The sequence below is a fragment of the Echeneis naucrates genome, chromosome 5, assembly GCF_900963305.1.
Source record: "Echeneis naucrates chromosome 5, fEcheNa1.1, whole genome shotgun sequence".
Lineage (NCBI taxonomy): Eukaryota > Metazoa > Chordata > Actinopteri > Carangiformes > Echeneidae > Echeneis > Echeneis naucrates.
Window position 1 is genome coordinate 21,664,944 of NC_042515.1, and position 16,105 is coordinate 21,681,048.

At 40.7% G+C, this 16,105-nt stretch overlaps 1 protein-coding gene across 1 annotated transcript in view; it reads right to left on the minus strand.

Annotated features, from left to right (window-relative positions):
* Positions 1 to 16,105, minus strand: part of cntn3b (contactin 3b) — a 47,830-nt gene that overhangs the window by 10,186 nt on the left and 21,539 nt on the right. The window contains exons 5-13 of the mRNA XM_029501790.1: positions 13,155 to 13,253; positions 10,117 to 10,320; positions 8,403 to 8,505; positions 7,866 to 8,050; positions 7,336 to 7,472; positions 5,677 to 5,806; positions 4,921 to 5,071; positions 2,234 to 2,361; positions 551 to 726 (exon numbers count right to left, since the gene is read on the minus strand). Coding sequence (XP_029357650.1) covers positions 551 to 726; positions 2,234 to 2,361; positions 4,921 to 5,071; positions 5,677 to 5,806; positions 7,336 to 7,472; positions 7,866 to 8,050; positions 8,403 to 8,505; positions 10,117 to 10,320; positions 13,155 to 13,253 — 1,313 coding nt within the window. The remainder of the gene's footprint in view (positions 1 to 550; positions 727 to 2,233; positions 2,362 to 4,920; positions 5,072 to 5,676; positions 5,807 to 7,335; positions 7,473 to 7,865; positions 8,051 to 8,402; positions 8,506 to 10,116; positions 10,321 to 13,154; positions 13,254 to 16,105) is intronic.

The following is a 16,105-nucleotide window of genomic DNA, read 5'->3' on the forward strand; positions in this document are numbered from 1 at the left end:
AGGCCTGCCCTTGGTGAATGCCAGCCAGCTCATTACTTAATTATTTTGAGGCTCAAGATTCATAAATAGGTATGCAAATTCAATTATGGAAGAGGGAGATGATAAGAAAATGTTCTCCCTTGAGGTACAGCAGTTAGGAGCTGAAGGGATGAAAAGGGATGAAAAGACTTCATTAAGGAGGACCCTCTGTATGACTGAAATGGCATTTCAGTAATATATTTTTAGAAGTGTTACACATGGCCGCGCACACAGCCAATTGAAAAGGTAAGGATTGCCGATACTGACCTGATGGTGGCAGTCATGAAATGGATGAATGAAAGTAGTAAGTGATTCTTAATAGATATTGCTTGTATTTTTGATATGCTGTCTGCCACTGACCATAGGGAAACTTTCGAATGAATGAGTCATAAATTTCCCTGCTTGGGTATTATTGGTGTCGGAGAAGCCTTGGGCAGGGCAGTGGAGCATACCCTAGCACTCCACACAGTATGTCCCAATTAATCCCAGAACACCCAGGAAGTAGTTGAGTTTAATGCCTGAGATTACTCACCCCGCCCACTCTTTCAAAATGATTGCTGTCTCGCTGGAAGTCGATGAGCTGGCCGTTGAATGCCCACGAGAAAGAGACATCCAGAGCTGGATCGCAGGCAATCTGGCAGGGCAGCACAATGCTCTCGCCAACAATAATCTCCATGTTAGTAGGCCTCATGGTGATTCTGGTGGGCTCTGGCCAGACAACAGACGACATTGCATGCATGTTAATATCTCTGCCACGGGAACCTTTAACACCTCCGTGACCTCTGCAAGTGTCACCTCACTCCAATTCACGGCTAAATCAAGCTACCTTCATTACATTACCCATGGATGTGTGCTTTTCCTGATTTTTAAAAAGCACTTAAATTCCAAGCCTGTCCATTAGTAACATTTAATGACATCTCTGCTTTGCACATTATGTTCCAGGATCAATTTGGAAGAAAATGTTTGAAAAAGGATTATAGATATGGGAACACATTCCCACTGGTGATTGTGGTGGATTCGAGGCCTCTCAATATGTATATTAAAGGTCACAGTTATTAAATTCTATGACATTAAATGGTTCAGCTGTCAGTGGATGAGAAGAATAGAAGCTAATGAGAAAACTAAGTCAGGTGGCTCCACACACAACAGATTCAACTGGAGGACTACATGAATATGTTATGTCGCTGCATTCATAAATAATGACCTTTAACTAAATCAAGGATAATGCTTTGTTGCTTGCTTAACTTCTATTTTGCATAATGTACATCAGCCATATAAATTTGACTATAAACTTGGCTGTTAAGATTATAAATGCACTATAACTTTCATACAACGTAGATCAAACACTCTCAAATTTTACCTTCATTTTGAAAGGACCAAAAGGGAATTTGACCATTTCCGTGACATTGTGCCAAGCTAAGTAAGACTGCCAAATTTGCCATTCATTTTCTATGCATAATGACTAACTAGCATATTCATAACATCACTGTGTCATATTTGTATTCTACTTAATGTCAGATGGGCATTGAGCATTTTCTATTTCGTTTTCAGACAATGGGATGACTTTGTATCACCAAGACTGTATATAGATCGGTCGTCACGGCTAAAATCTTGACTTTATAACTTGGACACTATGGACACGTGATCGTAATGTGCTGTGATTTTTAGCTATACCTGCATGCAAAATGATCATGTAGTGACAGAATTTATTTCGTATTTCTATCTCTCACACAGTAAGTGTTCATATTCAGTATACGGTTATTAATTTCCTCATCTGACTCTAAGCAAGAGGGAGCATTTCCATTATTGTGAAACTTTGACTTAATGGTTAGATTAGCGTTAATAGAGTTTCTCATTTTCAAACATCAGCCAGATATGTGTTTAGTTCTTTGACGAGAGCTTTGGCCATTTTTGCTTTTACAAGACGTGAGATTATAATTCACCCTCTGAGCAGAGCTACATCTTCAGGACAGACTTGAGGCTTCAGTGAGTTCACATTATTAGCAGCTGTCAGTTAGAAATTGAATTTGCTTCTACACCTACTATTATTCCACTCACCACCATTATCGGTGGAAACTGTAAATGCACAGTGGTGAAATTGACAGATTGTCAGGAAAAGCATGACAGGCATAATTTTAACATAAGGATCCGGGACTTAGAGAAAGTTAAGTTAAAGCTGATCTGTTTTTTGTTGATGCAGAGAGGAAGAACTCACCAGTGACAAGCAGCCTCCCAGTTGTGCTTGCTGTCCCAAACTGGTTCTTGGCAATGCACGTGTAGGTGGCGGCATCTCTTTTAGTTACATTGGCGATTTTTAATGTTCCATTGGAAAGCAAAGTAATCCTGAGGACAGGGAAAGAGTGTTTTTACCGTATTGACCAAGGTGCAGCATATATGTCTAGATTTTAGTGCTGAACTTTGTGTTGCTGACTGTGGTCATTATTTCACAGTGATATTCAATAACTCCACACGACAGCTTTTGTATGTAGATGTATGTATGTTGTATGTATGCTACGTGATGTTTATACCAGAATTGTACTCTGGTTAAAATGGCAAAGACCCTGAAGAAAAACTTTGACCCCAGCACTTTAAAGCTCTCTCTCCAAATGCCCATAAAAATTGAATTCTTTGAGGTGAGTAAGCAGCAGGTAGGGCGACCCAGCACCCTGACACAGTTGTGAGTTAAACTCACGGACACATTACTGAATAAAGGCATATTTTACAAACAGCAGCCCTGAATAATTCAATCAATAAATAAAATCTGCTCTGCAGGCTTTATGCAGCTAAGGTCAGAGAGGAACTACTCTCATGCTGGGGGTCACTGACTGGCTGGATAAACCCAGAACATGCTGCAATACATAACACAGTGCTGCATAAGCACAAGTGGTGCCCCAGAGGACTGCGCACTATAATTTCTGGAATTTTTTGACTGCGTTAGGCACTGTATGACTCGTGCCTGTGAAAAATGTAATTTTACTGACTAATTAATCACCAGCAAAGAGTGTTCAAGACTATCCTTCAAAATATTGTGAAAAATAAGAATAGGCACATGATATAAGTGAAAGATAAATATGTCCTTTTATATCCATCGTGATTAAATGATAATGATAATAACAACACTGTGCACGGCGTTGTTACTTTTTCTTGTAATTATATAATACTTTGCTTTGACATCTCTCCTGAAAACAAACCAGAAGGGCTGTGTCACACAGATATGTTGCATTTTATTTGTCAGGGTTTTGGACAAAAGTATCTCTGAGCGTTTGGCTTCCAACCCCGCGGGAACGAAGCTGAATAGAATTTTGTTTGTGGTGCTCAATGAATTGAAAAACTACATAGAAATATGTCAACAGCAATGTGTCTTACCAGAAGCAATGTCTGGGCAAATCACAGACCTGACTGTAAACACTGTTTTCACTGGACCCACTTTCTACCAAAGAAATAGTCGAGATAAAAACTGCTGACAGTGTGTTCTGTAGATTATCCGGGGTAGCAAGGGACTGTAGGGTCTGAGGCAGATATTTCAGAGATTGATATCTCTAAATTAAGCTAAAGCTCTCTGCATGGATAGACACCACCAGGAGTAGCTGTGAAAATATGTCCTTTATAATTTGGCTGAAACTATCTTTAACTGATGTGGTCTTTAGTGACAAAATGTGCGCTCTGTTCAATGTCTACACGCTGCTCCAATTTATGGCATGACTGCATATGGAAGAAAACATCTCCCATCCAGTGTCCTCATACATCCTGTGTTGTGCACCTTGAAAGGGTATGTGGGATTCACATACAGTGTGCTAAATGTCATTCAGCTTGGGAATTTTACCAATTTTCTGCAGCTATAGCTGCAAATCCCCATCTGGAGCCAACTAAAGAGCCTCTGTGCTGTTTTGACAAGATGCTTTGCTCATATTGTTCTCTTTCAGACCTCCTTTTGAATAAGCAGCAGAGAAACGATTCAGAAAGCACAAAGTAAAGCACTTCTTCAGTGCGCTAGGATGTGTGTGTTTGTTTTTTGTTTATCCAGTCTGCCTTGGCTGTGTGTGTGTGTGTGCATGTGTGTGTACAGTATGGGCTACAAATTCTTGATGTGTGTGTGTGTGTGTGTGTGTGTGTGTGTGTGTGTGTGTGGTGTGTTAAATTGCAGCAAGGTTCAGTCACCATCAAAGCTTTTCTTCTACACCCAATCAGGATGATGAAAAGTGTGCAAATTGCTCAAATGTGCTGTTTCTTTCCCTCTGATTTGCTTTTGGACTTCTCCACCTTTAATTAGTTGTTTAGAATTGTGTGAAATCTCTTCAGGAGCTTAAATTCATCTCCTGGCGTATTCAATAAGAAATCAGACTGAGATGGACAACACACTAAACGAAGCGCCACATTTATGTTGCTTCGAGTGGCGCTTTAAGTTTTCTCATTGTCTGGATCATGTCCTTGCGTGGAATTTATCGCCTAGCGAGAGGTCCGAAATCTGCAAAAAGGCTTTTGTCTTTGCAACTCTGATTCGTGCATGAATCAAGGTTGCATTTATGCGTCATAATAAAGGTGAACATTTTACCTCAGGTAATTACAAATGGAACAGCTTTGGTTTTACTTCTTTTATCTACAAGCAGATATACTTTTATCTTCAGCAACGACTCCATTTGAAAATCTTTTATCCTCTTAAATATTTTATGTGTGCACCGTTGCTACCATCTCCATTCCTCACACCAAGCTATTTGCGCATGACGGTGCACACAGTACATTAGCCATGTGCAGCCTTCATGGTGGGTGCCCTGCTCTCCTTCTCCTCATTAGCCTTTCCGTCTATGCATCTGCACAAATGCCAAATACACTATAAAAACTAGTTGGCCTGTAGTGACTGTGAATGAAAACTGCTTGGAATATGCACTTGGAGTTTTATCCTACCTTTCGGTTCTCTGCAGGATCTCGTTCCCTTTCTTCCATAGGCTAATTGCTGGGGGCGAGGCCTGAGGCTTGCATTCAAGAGTGACTTCGCTGCCTGAGCGAGCTTTTAGCAAGGCCCTTAAAGGACTTTTGGAGAAACTGGGAGGTGAAGCTGTTTGTGGGGGAGCAGAGAAAAGAGGTGAGACAATGTTCAACCTATGCACAACAGCCGTGCTGTGTTGTGATTGGATCTCCTTCAGGACTCGGTGCACTCTCAGCATGAACCCAGCATTTGGCTCACGCCTATATGCACCCACCTGCCATCCCACCTTTCAGCTACATATTTACATGCATACACACATAAAATGCACACTTATCATCCGCAGTCTAGGTTACAGCCATTATCCAAGCTCATCATCACATTTTGTCAGCCGCCATTTGGACTCAAGTGTCATCATACATTGAATTCCTAAGTCAGATGGAAGTCATCAAAGCTCTGCAAATAAATCAATACTCCATCTACATGAGAAAGCATGCACAATGCCACAAAGCAGTGTGTTTGTAGTATCCAGATCAATATGATGAAATGGCTGAAAGTAAAATGAGACACTCCATCAGATTCATATTTTCGCTCACACAGCCCACAGTGACATCAAATGAGTCTGCAGACTGATTGCTAAGGAGAGCTGTAGCAAGCTCCTGGTTTTTATCTTATAAGATGATCAAACGCACAGACTGATAAGCAGGATAAAAGCAGAGGGAGGGAAGCAAGCTTACCTAACACCATTAGTTGGGCACTAGAATAAATAATGCCATGTTTGTTTTCAGCCACACACTGATACATCCCAGAATCTGACAGGTTTAACGCAGCTATAGAAAGGGCCCCGTTTTCGATTTGTACCTGGCCCTAAGGAAGAGAGAGAACAGTTATGCATATCTATTGCAAGGCCAGTCTATTATGTCGAAAGGCACAACAGCAATTACCGGGGCACCATGAGGGGAGGAGGACAGCAGGAGAGGAGAAAAAAAGGGAAGCCTACAGAGCCTTGTGGCATTTTGAGTATGTTCTGCTTGGAATAGGGGAGATGAGGAGTGAGTGTGAGTGGCCAAAATCGCTAACCTGTGCCTCAGACACACAGGAAAAAAAGGTACTTTGGTTTGTGTTGCTGTTCAATTGGAAAAAAAAAACTACATTTATAGCTCAGATGTTGACTTTTAGCCAAATTAGCTGGTGAGTGATCCTCAGTGCTTGCAGTGCAATCTTAATAATAGATGCATATCCTATACTTTGTCAAATGAATATACTGGTAATGTCACCACCTACACGTTGAAGGCCATCAGGTTTTCAGACAACATATTTAAGACAGAAAGTAGCTACACATATTACACACTAACAGCGTCTGCGTGTTTCTGCCTCTGCATTTACCAGGTAGATTCATAAATCCCTTGGATTCAGATTATTTTGGGATTAAGAAAAATATTTGTTCAAGATCTCTCTCTTCCAGCTCAAATTTTTTTGTTTCTGCTCACTCTGTACATCATCTTGTAGTGATGGGCAATATCACACTTCTATGATTCAGTATGATACTGATTACTTTTTTGGCCTATTTAACTGATACTGATATTGATACCAATACTTTCTGTGATGGTATTTTTCAAGATAGGCCACATGACATAAACTATGCTCTGTTTTATTTAGTTTTTTTTTTTTCACAGTACGGTCATGCCACACTCCTTTTTGTCTTAGTCATTTCCTCAATTTCTCCATTTGTATTTCCTACTGGGGCCCATGCAACTTTTTTGCGAGCGTGCCACAAACAGTAAAAGCTAACTGGAGTCGCAGCTCTCCTCTGGTCACGTGATATGAATGGAGTAGTTCAGGTTTATGCTGCCAGGGGTGTTTCGACACAAAAACCTGGAGTAAATTAGCCCAAAAGATTAACAAGCGAGACATGTGCTTTTAGTTCACAAATATTAATTAGTATCGATACTCAAACAAGTAGCATGTGAGTATCAATATATTGATGCCACAGAAACGATGCGCCCATCACTACAAACTTGGTTACTCTAAAACTCTACGAGATTTCTGGCATTTTTCCTGAATAAAGCTAACATGGAGGGAGCAAAAACTGCTGATCTGCAACCATCTGAGGGCCGGCCTTTTTGAGCAACAGTGAGCTGAACGTATGGTAAGTCTCAGCAGCCTTCTCACTTGCGCACATTTGGACTAGCCGCAGTGGCTGTTCAGAGTTTTGTAATATGGTTTAAAAATAAAAGCCAATTACAATGTTGGTGAGTCAAGATAATGGGAACACTTACAGGAACATCATTTTCATATTCATTGAACCATATTCATCTGTATTCATTATGTTTCTCTCCATGTTTATTCAACTTCTAAGTGAATCACTGCCTGCGTGAGTGAACACATCTTCATACCTCAGTCACTACTTGCTCCCCATTTTTAAGCCAGCTGTAGGATGGTTTAGGCTTTCCGTTCGCCTTACACTCCCAGAAGAGTTTCTCCTCGATGGACAAAGCTGTGTCTGTCATTGTCTGGAGCCAGTGCGGTTTAGCTAAAAAAAAAAAAAAAGAGGATTACCTTTTCAAACACGTGTTTTAATTATAGAAGCCATGGATTAGTAGAGAGTGGTGTCAGAAATCATAAAGCCGTAAAAGCAGCCTTGCATTCAATTGTCAAAGTTTAAACTTAAAAAGTGGATTATAATCATGATGGCAAAACACAGGTTTGTAAACATATTTGACTCCTGACGAGGAAAGCATATAAAATATTTCATGGTGACAATATGTCCCTCATGAAACAGACAATTAGGTTTTCTGTCCGGCAAATGAGATTCAAACTGCTTGTCGCATGTATCCTGTTCAAATGTGTCGATCTGTTACAGACACACTTTCATTTCTGCATCTTCATGCATTCACTGTCATTCAATTTCAAACGGTTCACTAACCATGGAATGAGATACGACCCCGCGCAGCATTCTTGCCTCGCCGATTCTCTGCCGTACATTCGTACGTCCCTGCATCTTCCTGCTGAAAATTAGGGATTTCAAGGACGCCATTTGAATTCTTCATTTTGACTTTGCTGGGGAAAGGGACGCCGCTTGTTCTCCTCCAGCTGATTTCTGGGACAGGGCTACAAAAGAAGAACAAAAAGTTCCCGTGATAGCAACTGTCACTCGCTGTGATCAAAGTGTGATTAAGCACAGAAGAAAAGTAGTTGAAGCAAAAGCCTTGGGAATTATGCTTCCCTTCAAATCAAACTGAGATCCCTCAGATTTCAGAAGCTCTAAAAAGAACTCTGATTTCTGCTCTCTTGTCTTTTCATTCTGCAGCCCCTCGCTCGACTAAATTGATGAATCTAAGAATGAATAATGTTAGGCTTGTGCATCCTTAAATCATTTTGAGTAATATTAATTCATCCATGAATGAGTCTACAGTTTATGTCAAACACACACACACACACACAGACAATAGGGCTGACTTACTTTCCCAGAGCGAAGCATTCCAGTTTCACCACCGACTCCTTTGCAGCTGGAACTGAATCGGGGAAATGGACTTCTATTTTGGGTTCATATTCACCCATTACTCCTACGAACAGGAGACAATAGATGACAAGCTTTTTACGTCGATGATTAACAGCGGACATTATGCATGCACTGGATCAAATAGAGAGCAGAAACACTTTCGGATAACTAACACAAAAGTCTTTAAGTGTACGGAGCAACAGTGACCACTGAGGGGCTGGTAAAGAGGCAAAAAATTTCACATGCCTTATAAAAGATTCAGAGAACACAACAGGGAAAAGTCTTTCTGAGCAGAGATTTATCACCTGTGGTAATTCCACTTCATTTATGACTTTATTTATATTCACATCACTGGAAGGGGTCAAAGACTTCTCCGCAGAGATAGTGGCATGCCCTTTACTATTACCAATTACAACCCCACAGTCTGGCAGCAAGAGCTGACCTGGGATCCTGTGCCTGTTTTCAGACTCAACATCCCAGAAGACTTTCAAAGGCTGTCTCGGTGTGGAAAACATGCAGAGCATAGAGTTCTCCTTCAACACAACCATATCTCAGTCATCTAAATGCTTAGTTAGTAATGATCTATGACATTTTAACTTTTCCATGTGGGGAGGCAGTCAGAAGGGATGAGTCATAACCTGGTTAATCCCTAGTGTGGGCAGAAGAACTGGATGCAACCGCTGTGGATGTTAAGCATGTGCTGACTGAAGATTTGAATTGATATAAATATAGATTTTGTTGTTTGCTGGTGAGGTGAAATATATTCTGTGCGATTAACTATTTGATACTGATCTGCTAAATATTTTCAGAGCGAAAAAAAGTAACCAATAACATTATTTCTTTGGGCCCTGAAGTAAATTTTGAATGTCCTATTAACATGAATACAAGTATATCTATTATGCTCAGCTAAAAAGGGTTTGGTGTTAGAAGTGTCTCTGTGATTTTTAAAAGGACAGTATCAATCAAAATCAAAATTATTCATATAATCTACCAAACTCTTTACAGAATTATTTAAAGAGACCCAACAAATCTCTCCAAGAGCAAACACTTGGCATTAACCAATTTTCTTTACTGCATAAATAATCTAGATCACTCAAGTTGTTGGCACACACGTGGTTTGCAGTTAGATGATGTGATGTCCTAAAGGGTCTAACTAGTCCAACTCTGTTCAACATCCATCTGTCATTCAAGCTTTATATCTACTGCACTGAGACTGGGCCCATTGTGAGGCAGTTTGTCCTGTCAGTCTGTGGAGCAAACGTCAGAGTTGGCTCAATAAATACAGAGCTGCCAACAGTGGCATTAAAAAATGTAAATAAAAAATGTAAGATGTGATTTTCTTTGTTGTTACTATTATTGCTATCACTGGCAAGCTGGCAAAAAACATCAGTTTTCAATAAAGGAGAGTTACACATGAGCTTGTCACAATGATATATTATCTAGAGGGGTGAATAAAGTTTCTCGTTTCAAATGAATGCAGTCGAGTTTTAATCAAGATGAAATACTGATGATGCTTACTCACAGCCACGGAAGCCACAATATGTACAGTACGATTATAACATTTATTTCAACAATTCAAGGTGAATCTATAGGAATCATGAAATAAACCAAAAATGCCAGACAGTTTGAATGAACGGGTACAAAGTAAAGATTCCCTGCAGTGTTTGAGATTTACCGTCACTTCTGAGGACCAGTGGTGTTGGAGAGCTGAGCACCTTCTCCCTTGTTACAGTGTTATTCACCACACAGGTGTAGTTTCCCACATCTGATGGCTCCACCTTAGCGATGTACAGACTCCCAGTCTCTTGAGAGATGAATCGACGACTGTCTTGTTGGACGAAGTGCGGGTATTCATTGAAGATCCATGCGAATGACAGCTCTGGAGAGGAAGACGAAGCAACTGTTGCAACAAAGCTGTAATGTCACTACAATGCCATGACTGTGGCTGGGACAGCTGAACTGAAATGTAGGCCTACTCCACTGTGGCCTAAAAATGCTAGCATATCATTTCCCTCTCCTTTATCTCAGTTTCGTTGGGAAGAGATACCAAGACACGGCAAATGCAATAGCTATCAGTGCAGAAGAAATGGGAGCCCTTAGGAAAGGGAGCGAAACAAAATGGATTACAATACGTCAGTGGCCTTCCCTGAACACATGACCTCCTTTCCAGGTCCCTGAGTGACTAAGTTCACGGGAGGCACAAATGGAGGAAGGAATGGACTGACTACCGTAAGAGAAATAAGAATACTATTGTCTTCCCCCTTCACAAGTGGCAGGTCTACCATAAGAAAGGAGAGTCCTGCCATGATGAAGCACTGTGTCATTCTGAAAAGTGCTCACTGCCCAGACTTGCAAGACTGAGGAGATGCGTCGTGTAATCTACCACTTCGGAAGTGAGGGGATCCTGGTTAAAAGGTGTATGCCACGACTATCAAGCAAATCCTCCATCCCTCGAGGGAGCGAACCTCTCTGCTTAGGATAGAATTGAGCTACATGCTTCAGTGTAGTGATGCAGATTCAAAGCTCCTTCCGATTAGGCAAGCAGGAGCCACATGGTTCAGAGTCAGCATAATCTTCCTGCCCAACTATTTGGCTGTAGAAGCAAGACGTAGAATGTGTTAAGGAAACTTCTGGAGCTTTCGTACATCTGAAAAAGTGGCCTATATGGCCCAAAAAAGGGCCTTTAAGTAAATACATGGTTAAAAGTAGTATTAAATGTATTTTGTCAGCAGTGAGGGGAAGCATTTGCAGCATTCAGGGTCAAGGAAACTCAATGAAAACCAGAAGGAGTGCTTGCCTAAAGTCAGAGATATAGTTGATTAATTCAAGGTCATGTAGCACAGCAACATTTTTCGAACTCAGGAGTGAAAATGAAAAAGGGTGAGGATAAGACAGAAAAGACACAAAGAAGGAAATTCATTGAAGGCGCGACAGGATGAGAAAGGAAGTAAAGGACAGCAGGCTCACACTGCTTTATTTTCATTCACTTCAGAAAATGTGAGAAAACACAATAGTGCTACGGTTACAGCAGCCAACTGCGTATAAGCCTATGTTAGAGAGGAAAGCTGTCAAACTGTATTTCACACACAGTACTCTGACCCATTATCCCATGGACCAGCTGTACAATACGCTGTGCTGCAAACTGTTCTCTTATGAAGGAAATTGGTTGTTCCAATGTGAAGGCTACTGTGTCAAGAGGGAGACAAGCTAGGCAGCAACCATTGTCCATGTTCTCAGTTTTCAGCTGGGTGGTTCAGCTGAGCAGTCAGAATCTTTATCTGCTATTTGGATTTTTAAAAACATTTCTTATGCCTCTGCGCTGGAGACAACCAAAGCCAACCGAGACCAGAAGCGTTATCATTTCAGGTTCTCCATCCATCCATCTGCCCATCTATAAGCCTGTTCCACTCAAGTAAATGGGCTATCTCAGTAACACCTCAAGGGAATTTTTTCATATTTGGGAAAAATTTTAACTTACAAAGATTTTGATGGTCAAAGGTCAAGACTGCTTGACCTCACGAAAATGCAATTCTTGCTCTGCAATCGCCACATCTCAGGAATCAACAAGGGTATGCTTTCGAATTTCTCTGCAAGTTGTCCATTTGAAAGCAGGGATGTCACAAGAGTCAACATGTCAGCGCTAAAGTCAGTGCTAAAGCTGAATATGTAACAAAGCAATATATTTAAACAGTAAATAACGGTAAAACCGAAACATGGAGTGGCTGCAGAATGGAAGCAACAAAGTGTGACTTCAGAAAAAAAACAAAAAAAACAAACCCGAACCCTTATCATGTTCCAGGGAGATGTTTCATATATAACAATCCTCATCCAGATCCATGCACAGAAAGCATGTGTTAGTGTTACTGTGCAACTATATTCAGCTTTATATTAATGGTACACTATGTCTTTGTAGCCCAATACTTTAACGTCTAATTAACAACAGGAAGTGTAATACATATTTCACCAATATTAATATTTCATTGACTTCAAGATTCACGTAATAACATAAGCTAATTTCATTAATGTTGCATTATGTGTTGTACATATAAAGTACTGTTAAAATACTATATTTTACTCCTTTAATATTAATGTGCGAGACTCACTGTGATATTTCACCTTTCACATTTGATATCAGTATAGGATGATAAATATTCAACTTATTTCACATTTTTAATAAATGGAAATTGATTTTGCTGTATTTTTTCACATGAAATTGTGAAATTGAAAGTTTTTGTCTACAACACTGAATATAATTATCATTACTTTGTTTCAGCATATGATAATTGACCAGAAGTCGGTTATTGGTCCTGTTCAGATACAGGGTAATATTGTGAACTAACCTCAATTTGCTGACAAAACAGAGTTATAGAGTAAGCTTATTACTCCAATCCTCTCATCGAAAAAAAAAAAAGGAATATTTGATGAAATGTTAGTAAAATTAGTAAAATTTTCAAAATAAGTGGAAAACACAATAAGTGTGATTACTACTATATATACTACTAAGTGTGACTTAGTAGTATTCTGTACAGAAAACGTAAGGGGAGGATTATTAGGAACATATGTGCTCATAAGTGGTTATAGAAATGGATTAAATTTGGGTTAAGGAAGTAATCCTTTATCAAAGGTTGCCATGTGGAACGAGTAATTCCTATGAGTCGTGTATAAACAGGAGAAGACAGGCAGAAGCAGAAAAGTGGCGTTTAGTAAACTCACCTCCAGAATGTGCAGGTGGTCCACACAGTAGTACTACACCTTGGCCCTCACGTACGTTGACAGCACTCCTCACTGTTTGGCTTTTGAAGTTATCAAGATCTGATGAGTCAAATAAAATTCAAAGTAGAATTAAACTTGAGCTCAAAAAAAGTTAAATCACCAACAGCACTGAACGGAATATCAGACAGCTAAAAAGAGTCAAAGTGTCAACTCCTTTGAAAGGGATATCTTTTGAAAGCACGGGACACACATATTCCCAAATTCCCTTCATGGATTCGCTGAGACATGTTTTTTGATGTTACATTTTGAGCACTGGGACTTTAATAGGGCATCATTGATTGCCCAGGGACACCTCCTGATAGCCTCTGACACATTCAAAGGCATGCTGGGCGTTGATAAAATACATGGACCTGACTTGGTGACGTTTACCCCACAGCACTACATTTAAGACAAGGAAACGATTAGGCTGAAAATAAGATGAAACGAGCAGAGGGGGGGCTGTGTGAAGACTGAACAAACACGGGGGAGTGTGCATGACAAATGACAGTTTGCAATGCCAGCAGCAATAAGTAACATCATTATTAAATGTGGTGTAATCTTGCACTTAAAAGCATTAGCTTCCCCATCAATACTCTCAGCACAATCTATCCCCTGCAAATGAACGAACAGTTGCTGGTCGGAAAAAAAAAAAAAAACAAAACAAAACAAAAAACCTAAACCTGGGATGATAAACCATCCTTGGCTTCATGACTGATGGAGGGAAGCTGCCGCAGTCCGCTCCGCACTCTGTCTGCACCCTCTGGCTAACAGCCTAGAGTAAGCCTTCCAAACACAAACAAAAGAAAGTCAGTGTGACCGATAAGGGAAATTAGGAGGAGGAAGATTATGGAGAGAAGTGGGGCAGAGTGTTGGTAAGATTAATGAGCAGCTCTCTGATGACCGCAGTGGAATCAAACAGAGCCAAGTCACGGCAGGACACAGAGGAGGCCACAGGAGGAGATGGCTGACTTAAAATACAGACAGAGGCGATGTCCTTCTGATCTCGCCTGCTGCCTGAGTAAATACAGAGGCCAGCTCCCGAAGACATTTACGATTCTGAGGAGTGTGATCCACATACACGGCTGATTGAAAAAGCCCCGTACAACAACATTTCATAATTATAAACGCAATACTTGAAACAGTGGGAAGTGAATCAGAGAGCTACTATTAATTAGGAAAAGGAAAAGGATGACTCCTTTGCCCAGATCATACAAAACAGCATAGGGAAGGTTAGGGATGAAGCGGGGCTCAGTGCTGGAGGGGAGACACTACTCTGTGCCTCTCTGCAGAAGAATAATGGGCTTCACTGGAGTGAACTGACCACACACTGCAATCCTGAGAGCTAGAGGCCAAACTCACTGTAGCTGCAGTGATTCCTTTGTAAGCAGAATCATTCTCTATCATATAAGAATGGCCGGCCCATGGATTGCACAGAGTGACTATTAGAACTTGCAGATGATTGCTCTCAGCAGTGGTGCCGCCATAGCCATTTCCTGTTATACATCATGTCCAACAGATTCCTAGATTAGAGCTTCTTTTTCCTGCTCCCGAGGGATCGATGCACAGTTTGCGATCTTAAACAATTGAAAAATAGTAACTCATTGATGTCTCCCACGGACATGCAACATGCGCTTTACGTCTCTAGCCGTTATATCATTTAGTTGTGCTTTCAAGACCAGTATTTAATCTCTCCTTCGCTGTAGACAGCCACATACTCTTTCAAAACACTCAACTATATTCACCAGCTAAAGGCTGACTTCATCGGTACTTCAGCCAATTGTCTCACGCTGGACAGGTAGTGCACAGCGGGTTCAGCTGACCTTTAACACTGAAAGCCGTGGCATGCAGAAGCTGAAAATTGGGCTGAAATAGAACTGAACGGAGCTCAAAAGTTTTAAAATAAAAAAAAAAAAAAAAAAAAAGGAGAAAAATGTGAAATGCTCTTTAGGCCAAAGACAACTACGTAGCAGGTTGCCGACATTTAGCATAGCTACATAGCCTTTTGACCTAGTGTTAAAATAGCCTCGACTGAAGTTATAAATTACTTCATTTGGAGGAAAATTGGGTGTGTTAAAAACCTCCCAGTACACAGAAAAAGTACTGTGGAGAACCAGGCAGTTGGAAATGTTGATGAAAGTTGCATTAAACTCTATGTAATTTGTCATTGTCGCCACTCAGCAGATAAAGCATTGTCCTCATAGGGCACCATTATAGAAGAGAAATATTACTGGCCCCTCAAACTATAAAAAATGCTGCACTTTCACACTTTCTATTATGAGTTTTAAATCAATGATAGTTGTGTTTGAGCAAGTGAACCTTGACAAAATGTGAATTGTGCACTGGGTCACAGAGTGAAATTTTAATGCGTATGTTAAGTGATTTGCACGTCTTGGTTACGCACCGGATTAATCCTTTTCATCACTATGGTGATGATTACAACTCTATTGTCTGTTTTGTTTATGACACCTTGGGTCATTGGGATATTTTGCAATGATGGGCAATTGCATTGTTTCTGCCATCTCCTTTTAGACCATCCTGAAGATGTTCTGTTGGGTTCAGATGTGGGCGACTGGGGAGGCAACTGACCAATTAACTGCCTTGTTCGTGAGACTAGTTTGAGTTTTGCTGTGAGACATACTTCTTTATCATGGCGTAACAGTACAAGGCAGGTCAGGTTCATGCTGTGGACGCAAAACTCTGAGCACAAAATATGCTGCCTCAGCAGAAAGTGAGAACCATCAGAGGAGCCTACATCTATCCATTCCTCATCCGTCCAGGTAAGCTCAGCCTGTGTCCACTGCAGCCTCAGATTTCTGGTCTTGGCTGGCGCCAGTGAAATTTGGCCCTCAGCTGTTGTAGCTGCCTCATACTTGGATGTTTTATGAATTATGAGATGTTTTTTCGTCCGGTGC